Here is a 12,313-nt window from a genome sequence, read left to right on the forward strand (position 1 = left end):
TTAATTCCAACAATTGGTATCAGAGCAGGTTATGTCCTCCCTGGCTTAGTTGCCAACTGCTCTAGCACACGCCTGCTCACTTTCTCCTATTTCAGTGAGCTTTGGCAAGCGTTCGCAGGTCGACAAATATTTTGGGAAAACTCGTAGAGCTTAGTCTACTTAGATTTTTGATTCGGGCTCATTTCGGCCTTCATTTCCACTACAAGCAGGTCTGCACATGCAATTTCGTCATTTTTTGCAGAATTTTTGTCAATGTTGTTTCGGCATACAGGTGCCTTATAGTCTTCCACGGTTTGTGCTATATAGCACGTGTTGTTTCCGCTGCATTTCTCCTATTTTTGGGCAGTTTTCACATCAGGTGCAACATTTACCATGGCTGACAACAACAACACAGATGTGTTCAAGATGTTTGCTGCAGAGGACAAGTTGGATGGGGACAATTACCCTATGTGGGCTTATATGATGCAACACGTTCTTGTGTCAAAGGGCGTCTGGAATATTGTGCAGGGAATTGATGTACATCCTGGTTCTGAGGATGTAGGCGATGTTGCAGGTCTTGCTGCAAGGATTGTTGTTGTTAGAGTTGTTTTGCCTACGACAGAACAAGCTCGTTGGGATGTAAAGGATGCGCAGGCTCATGCATTGATTGCGTTGTCTGTGAAGTGCACCATTGTTCCTCACATTCGTTCAACAAAAACTACAAAACAGGCTTGGGATATTCTAGCAGGTCTTTATGCAAGTCGCAATGAGGCTAAAATTGCTTTGCTGCGTAAAGAGCTGGAGTCGAAGATTATGCATGAGGAAGATGATATGGACACTTTCCTTGGTTTTTGGTGTCAAGGATATCAATGAGCAACTTATTTATGCAAGTGAAGTCATTTCAGACAGTTCCCTTGTGCAGACTGTTCTTGATGCCTTACCAGATTCTTACCAAACTTTTGCTAGTACTTGGAGACTGATGACCCAAGGAAATGCTGAAGTTGTCAAGTTTGATGCATTATGCACATTACTGTTGCAAGAGTCACTTTCCAGAAAAAACAGGACTAGGCAGCGTGTAGTTGAACATGCTTTTATTGCTTCTCAAAGAAAGGGTGGTAACAGCAATGCGGCCACTTCTTATGGTTCTGTTGCGAGTGGCAAAACTTCTGTTCCTAATGCTTCTTCTGGCAGCAATTCGTCTAGAAATTTTGATGATAAGGGCAAAAAGAAGATACGTTGCCATTATTGTAAAGCTAATGATCACTTGATCAAGTCGTGTCCTAAGTTGAAGGCCAAAGAGGCTAAGAAGAAAGAGGGTGGTTCCATTGCAAATGTTGGTTCCACTACAAATGCAGCCATTTGTTGAGTCTTCTGTGAAAGGAGATTGTCATGCTGATGTCGATGCAGAATGGGCTTTTAGCGCAGAGTGCACTTACAATCCTGTTGTCCATGATGCATGCTTGTCAGTTGCTGCAGATTCACATGTGCGGTATTTTGACAGTTGTGCTACAAAGCACATTACCTCACATCGTGAATTGTTTACCTCTCTCGAGTCTGTCCCTCATGGGAATTCTGTCACTTATGCCAACAATGCCTCTTCTCCAGTTCAGGGAGTTGGAAAGATTGTGCTTACTGCTGCTAATGGCAGTTCTTACACACTTGTTGATGCACTTTATGTACGTGGGATCAAGAAGAATCTCTTGTCTATATCTGCACTTGCCAGACTTGGACTTGTAGTCAAATTTGTGGATGACAAATGTAGAGTTCATAATCTCAGTTTTGGTGATGAAATTGTTGCATCTGGCCTTTTGTGCCGTGGGCTGTATAAGCTCACTTTGTATGACAAGTGTGGACAAAATTTTGCAGATGCTGTTGCAGATTCAAGGGCTATTTCATATGCAAAACTTTGGCATGCACGTTTTGGTCATCTGAATTTTGCCAGTTTGCAGCGTTTGCAGAAATCTGATATGGTTGCTTCTTTGCCACCTCTTGAAGCACCTGTCAAACATGTATGTGAAGGTTGTGTTTTATGTAAGATGCAACATTCTAAGTTTCCAAAGGATGGTTCAGTTCGGGCCACATGCAGGTTGCAGCTTGTGCATAGTGATGTTTGTGGGCCCATGCAAACCCAGTCCTTGGGCAATCACCTGTACTTTGTGACTTTCATTGATGATTACTCCAGGCATGCATGGGTATTTTCTCTTAAAGCGAAGTCCAAAGTTTTTATGTGCTTCAAACAATTTTTGGCTATGGCGGAAAATGTCTCGAAATGTACTATGGGCACCCTCCGTTCCAATTGAGGGGGGGAGTATATGTCTCATGAATTTAATGCATTTCTGGATAGTCGTGGGATAAAACACCAATGTATAGTGCCTTATACAGCTCAACAAAATGGTGTTGCTGGGAGGGAAAACAGGTCACTCACGGAAATGGCACGATGTATGGTCAAAAGTCAAGCTTTGCCGCATTCTTTTTGGCTTGAGGCCATCATGTGTGCCACTTATGTACTTAACAGGTGTCCTACGAAAGCTTTGCAGTCTATTACTTCATATGAAGCATGGCATGATACAAAGCCTTCTATTGAGCACATGCGTGTTTTTGGCTGTATGCTTTGGTGCCACAAACACAGGGCATAAAATTGGATGATAAGACTGTCAAATGTATTTTTGTTGGTTATAATGCTGAAAGCAAAGGTTACAGTGTATCATCCACAAACAAAACGTATTCCGGTTTCATGGAATGTAGTGTTTGTGGAAGATTCTGTTCAGGCCTTACTGTCATGTACTAGAGACATTAATGTAAGCTCATAGGACATTTATGACACTTTGTTGCCTCTTTTCAGTGGTGGAAATACGAATGTAAGTTACAATGAGGCAAATGTACAACCTATGGGGGTCTCTGAAAATGTTACAGATCAGCTTATTACTGATGCAGATGTACATGATGTACTTGATGAGGAAAGGGCTGAAAATGAGTAGGCTAGAGGTATGCCCAAATGGCTGGTGCACACTTTGCGTGACAGTAAATTGGATGCACCTTTGTCTAGTCGTACTCGTTCAGGCTCTCACCATGCATCTTATGCATCGGATTGTTATGCTTTGGCTGTGTCTAGCTTAAATGATGTTGAGGAGCCTCTGTCTTTTGATGAAGCACAAAATTCAGAAAATTGGATGGCTGCCATGCAATCAGAATATGATGCACTTATAGAAAATGACACATGGACTTTATGTGATTTGCCTCCTGGCAAAAAGGCCATTCGTATGAAGTGGGTTTACAAGTTGAAATGCAAGCGGGATGGTGAGATCGATCGCTATAAGGCTTGACTTGTTGCAAAGGGTTATGCACAACAAAAAGGCATAGATTATGAAGAGACTTTTGCTCCCACTTGTTGTATGACTACTATGCGTTTTCTATGTGCATTGGCAACTCATTTTGGTTGGGATGTACATCAATCAGAATTGTTACTACTTTCTTGAATGGTGACATATTTGAGGAAGTTTATGTAACGCAGCCTCGCAGTTTTGTCATAAAAGGAGAAGAGGACAAAGTGTGCAGATGTAAGAAAGCTTTGCATGGGTTGAAGCAATCTCCTCGTGGTTGGTATGAGAAAGCTAACACTCATTTGGTCAAACGAGGCTTTCGTAATAGTCCAACAGAAAGCACATTGTATGTAAAGCATGAGGGTGATGTACTTCTCATTGTGGTTCTTTATGTCGATGATTTGCTTATCACTGGACCAAATGAGAGACATATTGCTGAATTTAAGGCTGATTTGAATGCTACTTTCAAGATGAAAGATTTGGGGCTGTTGTATCATTACTTGGGTATACAGTTTAAGCAGTGTGATGGTGGTATTTTCTTGTGTCAAAAAATTTACTTAGAGACATTGCTATGTAAGTTTGGACTTGAGGATTGCAAACCTATTGCCACTCCCATGGAAACAGGTTTGAAGTTGAGTCTACATGATGCTGGCGATGTTGCTGATGTCACTCTTTATCAAACTGCTGTTGGCTGCCTCATTTATGTATGCAACACGAGGCCAGATATTCAGTTTGCAGTCTCACAAGTCAGCGAATTTATGCATAGCCCAGGGTCTAAGCATTGGCAGGTTGTTAAGAGGATTTTCTGCTACCCTAGTGGCACTTTACATCTTGGCTTGTTTTATCCCGAGGGGGGATCATTGCCGCCAAACTTACATGCTTTTTCGGACTCAGATTGGGCTGGTTGTTTTGACACGAGAGTGTCCACAAGTAGTTTTTGTTTCATGCTTGGCAGTTCATGTATATCATGGTTGAGCAAGAAGCAACCTACTATGGCCACTTCGAGTTGTGAGGCTGAGTACAAGGCAGTCTTCACATCTACGGTTGAGTGTGTATGGCTCAGACGCCTTATGGCTGATTTAGGTGTTGGACATGACACTGCCAACACTATCTACACTGACAGTCAGAGCGCATTGGCAGTTGCGAGAAACCCAATTTTTCATGCTCGCACAAAGCACATTGAGGTGCATTACCACTATGTTAGGGAGAGGCTCTCAGCAGGAGAGATCAGCTTGGCTTATGTGCCAACACAAGACAACCTTTCATATCTTTTCACAAAGGCATTGTCTCGTGAGAAGCTTGAAGCTTTCCACAAAGCTTTGGGCTTACTCCCCTTTGTGGAGTGATCATGTCCTTAGGGCATGGCACTTCCCTTTACTCATGTGCCAGCTCTCGTTCACGGCATCACTCCAGGGGGGATTTTTTACCATATACATGTGATAGTGATGTGTGTGAACACACCAGGACCGCCGGGGCATTTTTTCCCTCTTTAAGAGGTTTTTTCCCCCGAGTATTGTATATACGCCCATCACTCTAGGGATATCTATCTTTCCATTGCACACTAAGTAACACACTCTCTATTGTGTGCCTTGAGCTTCCTTCGTCTTCTCCAAGCTGTGTGCGTTTCTTTGCAACCCTAATTCCAACACTCAAGGCTTGTGCACAACACATGTCCAACATCAAAGTGTTTGTCTTCTATATCATTGCAATCATCAATCCATATGGCCATATCTTTTTCATATTTGTTGATTTCAATGTGCCGCATAATTTTTTCATTGCAATACATGTAAACAAGTTTATTTGCACGATCTATAAGAAGTCGATTGGGAGTAGTGCTGTGAATATATTTGTACATGCTCTAATTTCTTTTTGAGCTTGAATTTGAAGAACACTGGCTTAAAACCTTCATTGCAAGATCACGCAACAAATCATAGTGTTCTCCACCATTCATCATCTACCATTTCCATGCACGCTGCTCTTTTGCCATTTATTGAACAAGAGAGTTTGAAAATAGACCTTCTTTCAATCAAAAGGAAGACATTTCTTTTATGCATCTTACAGATCATCAACATTGGCATAGAAAGTGTTTACCATTGTGTAAAAATCATGAACCACTTCAACATTGGACATGGAGTCCATATTTCAATATTCAGGATCTAGCATATAAGCAGCACTGTGTAATGGTGTATGCGCTCCAATCCATTTAGCATGAAAGTACTTCAAGAGGAATTTCCTTTTTCGAAGAGAGAATGGAACACGCCAATGCTTTTCCACCACTGACTGCTCTAATTTTTCAGGACACTCCAAACTCTTTTGGACATTCTACCATTGCATCCATCATAAGCGAGGCCCAAAGCCCAGAGCTTCCATGACGGCTTCTATATATGTCCATATTATTCTGTCATAAGCCTTGTCCATGTCCAACTGCAACAGAATGCACTCCTGCTTTGTGACAATTGCGTATTCGATGCCCACCATTGCTGCCAAGATGTTATTGTAAATGGACCTTCCTTTTATGAAACCATGTTGCTATGTGTTATGTTACTCTAGTGTCGAGGCTATCTAGCCATCGTCTCTTTTTCGCAGCCAACAAAATTTTGCCGGCTGGCTTCCACGTCTCCATGCCCAAGCGGTGTGTTAGCAGCTAAAGATCTGTGAGAGAGAGAGAGAGAGAGAGAGAGAGAGAGAGATTGAACTAAAAGCGATTCAGCTCAAGCTCAATGGAACTGAGACAGGAGCAAGAAGCCGGCCAACAGTGGAGCTCTTTCTCGTGGTTGAAGTGTGTTGTGGTGGTATTTAGGCGGGAAGAGGGGGGAATGGGGTTTAGCATCAACGCCAATTGCTCTACAATGTATAACTCAATCAAGTCCGAAGATGAATTGTAATAGGGAAATTCTGGTCTGCTAGACTAGGCTCAGATCCTCAAAGTAATGCATGTGGGTCAAGTAGGCTGGTCCTTGACTACTCTTCCTTTGCGTGGGCAAGACCCCACTTTCCAAATACACAGTACTTCCTTCTCAGGAGATTCTCATCTTTGTGTGCAAGCAGATTTTCAAGAGAGCGGCGTTGCAAGCATATTACATGAGGGTTTACAACTGCCTTCCATCGATAATCTAGTTAGCATTGTTCGTACACATAGAAAAAGGAAAGACCGGACTCTTTCAGGGCTTCTCTATTTTCAACTGTGCCAATATGGCTTGGAGACGGACGAGGACATTGGAAACCACCTTGTACCTATGCTGGTCACGTGCGGGAATTTGTCGACTGCACAACAAATTTTTCAGAAGATACCTTATCAGGGAGAGCATGCTTGGACATCTTTACTACAAGGGTATGTTGAATATGGTGTATCACACCTGGCCTTCCAAGCTTTTCAGAAAATGCAAGCCAGAAATGTGCATCCTACCACACATACATTTGTAGCACTAATCAAGGCATCTGAAGATCTTAGGGATGTCAAAAGAGGCCAAGAATTGCATGCTGCAGTTGTTGAACGTGGGTATGAAGCTGAACCTTTTGTGAACAATAGCCTGTTATGCATGTATGCAAAATGTGGGTCAATTCTAGATGCAGAGAATATGTTTGATCAAATATCCATTCGAGATAAAGTAGCCTGGACAGCTCTAATGGCAGCATATGTGGAATGTGATCTAGGGGAGGAGGCCTTGGCTTGTTTAGAGGAGATGCACTCTGAGGGCGTGGTACCAGATGCTGTCATGCTTGTGTGCATCTTGAAAGCATGTGCTTCAATAGGAGCTCTAGGCAGAGGCCAGATGGTTCACAAAGAGATTGTTGAAGAGGGACTAGACACGCAACCTTCGGTTGGAAACACTCTAGTTGACATGTACGCAAAGTCCGGACTACATGAAGAGGCCAAGCAACTGTTCGACGAGCTTCCTTGCAGAGACATAGTCTCTTGGACTGCATTGATAACTGGATATGCTGAGAATGGGCTTGGTGAAGATGCAGTCAAGCTGTTTGAGCAGATGCAATCAGATGGCATTGTCTTAGATGAGAAAATGTATGTCAGTGGGTTGAAGGCCTGTTGTAATGTAAATTTTGTACGTAAAGGTTTTGAGTTGCACACTGAAATTGCAGTTGAGGGGTTTGAAGGAGAGAGAAATGTTGCCAACACTTTGATAGACGTATATTCAAAATTTGGACTGCTTGAAGAAGCACAAGCAGTCTTTGATGACCTATCCTCACCAGATGTTGTGTCTTGGACAGCACTCATCGCAGGGCTTGCTGAACATGATCTTCGTGATGATGTAATGAAATACTTAAATCAAATGCAACTGGATGGTTGCTCTCCAAATGTTCCAACATATGTTTGCAGCTTAAAAGCTTGTAGCCAGCTAGAAGCCTTGGACTGGGGCCATAAAATGCATGCTAGGCTTGTCGCAGAAGGGTTTGAGGATGAGACACTAATAGGTGGTGCGCTCGTCAATATGTATGCTGAGTGTGGCTCAATTCTTGAAGCACAAGCAGTTTTGAGTCAGTTATCAGCTCAGAATTTAGTGGCATGGAGTGCACTGATTGCAGGATTTGCAGAACAAGGCACACCAGAAGCGGCAATGAAATGCTTGGAACAAATAGAGGAGGTTGGGTTGTCTGCAAATGAGGTAGCACTTGTTAGTTGCCTGAAAGCCTGCAGCAAGGCACGCACTTCACAGAGCGGCTTCAAAGTACACAATGAGATCGTGAAAAAGGGCCTTGAAACTGGTCAAACATGCGGCAATGCCTTGGTAGACATGTATGCCAAATGTGGATTGTTACTTGACTCGCAAGAGGTTTTTGACAAGTTAAGTCACGAAGTTATTGGCTGGACGGCTCTTATGGCAGGCTATGCAGAGCATGGATTTAAGGAGGAAGCTTTGATTTGTTTTGAAGAAATGCAGTTGGAAGGTGTCTCCCCAGATATCATGTTGTGGAATACAGCCATCTTATGCTATGCTGAGGAAGGGGCGATAGAAGAAGCATTCGTACTTTATACACGGATGCAGGAGCAATGCATACTGCCAAATAAATTCAGTACTGTAAGTGTTCTTCAAGGGTGTTGCAAAACGGCAGCAATAGAGATTGGTCGCAGAATTCATGTCCAAATTCAAGCAACAAAACATCTTGCAGGAACAGAAGAGCTTTTGCCGACAGCTTTGATTGACATGTATGGAAAGTGCGGCAGCATGGTTGAAGCTCGGCAGCTGTTTGATGAAATGCTGACCAGGAGTATAGCGCAATGGAATACAATTATCACTGCCTATGCTCGCCAAGTAGAATGTAAACTTGTTTTGTCGATGTTCAGTCAAATGAGGGAGGAAGGTGTGCAGCCAGACACGTCAACATTCAGCAGTGTTCTCTTTGCTTGCAGCCATGGGGGTCTTATGAGAGAGGGCCAAATGTATTATGAGCTTATGGTGAAAGACTATGGTATGACTCCTCATGTAAGACATGACAGCTGCTTGGTTGACCTTCTAGGGCGTGTAGGATGCTTGAGTGAGGCTGTGGTGATGTTGGAGATAGTGCCGTCTCAAGAAGACTCTGTGGCATGGAATACGGTGTTGGGTGCTTGTCAGAAGTCGGGTGATGTAGATGTGAGCGAACAGGCATTCCACGCTCTACTTGATCTAGGCAAACAAGATTCCAAAGCATTCATCATGATGGCAAACATCTATGCAGATATTGGAGTCTGAGTGGTTGGTGTAACTTGTATCAACAAAAACAACTGGACTATATTTTAGCAGATATCGTTACCATTTTCTACTAGGAGGCAAAGCAAGTGAGAATGTGCCAAAGCACAGTGATACAATTTTGCTCTATTGCAATCAACTGCTTGTCAATATGCTTCAATATGTGCAATTCTGTGTGATGACGATAGAGGCTCTGTAATGGATTGTGTTGTCATCAATATCCAAGTATCGTCTTCAATGTGTCAGATTATGCAAGCCGATGGTATCAAATAATCTGCAATGCTGTAGCCCGTCTGCTTGTACCTTTCAAAAATGTGCTCCCTTTAGAGCCCTGTTGTAGCATTGGATGAGGTCAGCTGATAGCAAATTGAACAAAGCATTATATTATTCATTTGAGCAGTTTAAAGAAACCGTTATTTGCCACCGGACAGCAAACAATGAAGTGCATCAGTCCTTCACTGCAGCACATTTCATTATTTTTTCTGGTGGCCTTGTGTGTACACATACGATGGTTATTGATGGATAATCATGTAAAGAAAGCACATTAATTTGTTACTTCATCATTGGTCTCAATCATTGATTGAATTCCAGGCATCATGTAAGAACCAAGGATTCCATAACGGTGCAAGAACTTCCACTTATCCGACACATTATACCAAGGCTACAATATTTACTACATTGCATGAATGTGAGAGTATGTTTTGGGAAATTGAGATAAGCTAGAAGAGTCTTTATCTCCACGTGATTGTTGGGTGACATACTTTGCGGCCTCCATGGGCTATACATGTGATAATGTGGATGAGGAAGTTAAGGAGCTTATGACAATGATGGGGGTGAGAGCACCCACACATACCAAAGCATGGAGGGTGGGGAAAAAGAAGGCAGATATAGGCACATCCTCGGTCAAAGAAAGGGCACTAATTTTGCGTGTCCCCTCAATGGAAGCAAAGGAGTGCTTGAAAAAGAGGCCAACTTTAAAAAAACGGGTGTCTTTTTAGGAGATGATCTTACCTTGGCACAGCTAGCACACATGATGGAGGTCATGCCAGAGATCAAGGCAGCAAGGGAGAAGGGAAAAGTGGCTTTCTATAGAGATGGTTGCATTGTGATTATGGAGAGACGTACCACATGAGGGTGCGAGAACTCAACATTGCTGCTTGGAACTGTAATAGGTCCCTGAGAGTGGATGTAGGAGCCCTTGAGGACTTCTTCACTAGGAGGGACATTGCACTTTACTGGGAAACGCATCAAGCTCCTAGACAGAGTTTACCACATGTAAGTGGATATAGATGGGAGTCGGCCAGTAGACAAGAGACACGATCAGAGCGCAGGGGACAAGGGTCTGGCGGAGTGGCTGAACTTTACAGGGAGCAGTTACAGCCGATGATACACATTGCTTGCAGAGATGATCATGCCAGGTATATGTAGGTGAAACTGAGGCCAGAGAGTGGCAGATACCTATATATTGCTATATGCTATTTTGCACCTAGTACGTCAACTTATGGGCACCCAGAGGGCAATCAGCATTTACTATTTTGGATGAGGATATATGGGAATTTTCCAGAGGTGGTAATATCATGATTTTGGGAGATTCCAATGCCAAGATAGCGCAGTGCCAGTCAATCTTCTATGACACCTCTGTGGAGATGTTGAAAGAGCCTTATACCCATGGGTCTGGCCAAAGTCTCACATGATAGAGAGCAGACGGAGTATGAAAGATTTCTTACAGGGATGGGTAGTGCACATGGTTTAGCCATCTTGAATGGTATCTGGAGATTCCCTGAGTCAAGCGGTTTCACTTGTTTTCCCCATTGTCATGGAGCTAGTACAGTGGATTATGTCATGACTACACCTAGTTTCGTTCCATGTATTGATGATTCTGCGGTGGCCCAAATTGGGGTGGTAGTGGATCATGCTATCTTGCAGTTTTTGCTTAGTTTCTCTTACAGTATAGTTGCTCCATCGTAGGCACCCCAGCAGATTCGTTATACATATGCGAAGGATACAGACTTTGTCTAAATTGATGAGATATACATGCACTACTTATAGGATCCAGGGCACCCTATTCATGAGCTCACATAGGTTCTTACAGACACTACATGATGTAGCGACAGAGTCCTTCCCACATAGCCACCCTTCAGAGAGACCTTGTTGTGGGAAGATGCCACAGAATAGTTGGTATGATGAGGAGTGTAGAGAGACGAGAGTCAGACTACAGAGGGAGGTCCTCAAGGGCGTCATCACTCACAGGCATTCACGGATTACCTTCCGGCACCTTGTGCGATGGAAGAAGAGAGCTTACCTAACTCAGATGGAGAGAGATTTACATTAATTATTCTTGGGTCAGGACTCAGGTGAGGCTTGGAAATTGTTTCGTAAGCACTCCCCAACACAAGGTTTTACACCTAAAGACATATGGGGTGAGTATGCTACTCCTCTCTACATGGCCCTGGACCAGCAATTATTGCTAGATCCACTAGAAGCATGCCGACACACTTGCGCTTTCTTTACTCGAGAGACGGTAAAGAAGGCTGTTGGTAGGATGAAGGATGGGAGAGCATATGACCATGATGGATTGATAACTGAGTATTCTATACATGCGAAGAATATTTTGGTTGATCTTGCATTGATGTTTAATAGAGCTATTTGTGAGGGTTTCCCTAATACTTGGAGCATGTCCATGATTGTACCTATTTTCAAATCTGGGGATCCTACTTTGCCTCCATCATTGAACATGAGCTGAGCATATGGGCAAAAAGAGAGGGCATCCGAGCACCAGGCCAAGCTCGTTTCAGGAGGGGTTTCTCTACTCTAGATCACATTCTCACACTACCATCTATAATTGAAGAGGGCATATTTCATGGGAGGAGGAATTTTTGTAGCTTTGTGGATTTTTGCAAAGCTTTTGATATAGCTCTAAGAGATGGATTGATGCACAAATTGCAAGAGCTGGGAGTGCCAATAGATCTCATCTGGGGGATCGTGGCCTTGTACAAAGCAGTTACAAGATGTGTGTACTCCCTAGAGGATGTGAGAGATTATTCACTCCACAATTGGGGTGCTATATCCATCTCTCAACAAAGGCAAAAGACTGTTGTTGATAAGCACAGAAGAGCTCAAGCCTTTAAACAAAATGATTGGGTCTTGCTTAAGTTTTCCAAGGCTCGATTAAGGCACACTACGGGCAAGAATCCTACAGGACATCAAAAGTACCATGCTAAGTTAGCAAAAAGGTACTATGGTCCCTTTCAGATTCTTAGGCCAATCAATGAGATGACCTATCAACTCAAGTTGCCCAACCAACCACTGGCTCATACAAAATGCTTT

General features: G+C 43.1%; 1 protein-coding gene across 1 annotated transcript; it reads left to right on the forward strand.

The window, feature by feature from the left end:
* The first annotated feature begins 5,858 nt into the window (after positions 1-5,858).
* On the forward strand, positions 5,859-11,852 carry LOC147458297 (pentatricopeptide repeat-containing protein At2g03380, mitochondrial-like). The gene has a single exon (XM_086512968.1). It carries the CDS (start codon positions 6,230-6,232, stop codon positions 8,987-8,989), a length of 2,760 nt encoding a protein of 919 aa, XP_086369094.1. The 5' UTR covers positions 5,859-6,229; the 3' UTR covers positions 8,990-11,852.
* The last annotated feature ends 461 nt before the right edge of the window (positions 11,853-12,313 follow it).

The sequence above is a fragment of the Adiantum capillus-veneris genome, chromosome 5, assembly GCF_014529385.1.
Source record: "Adiantum capillus-veneris isolate H3 chromosome 5, ASM1452938v2, whole genome shotgun sequence".
Lineage (NCBI taxonomy): Eukaryota > Viridiplantae > Streptophyta > Polypodiopsida > Polypodiales > Pteridaceae > Adiantum > Adiantum capillus-veneris.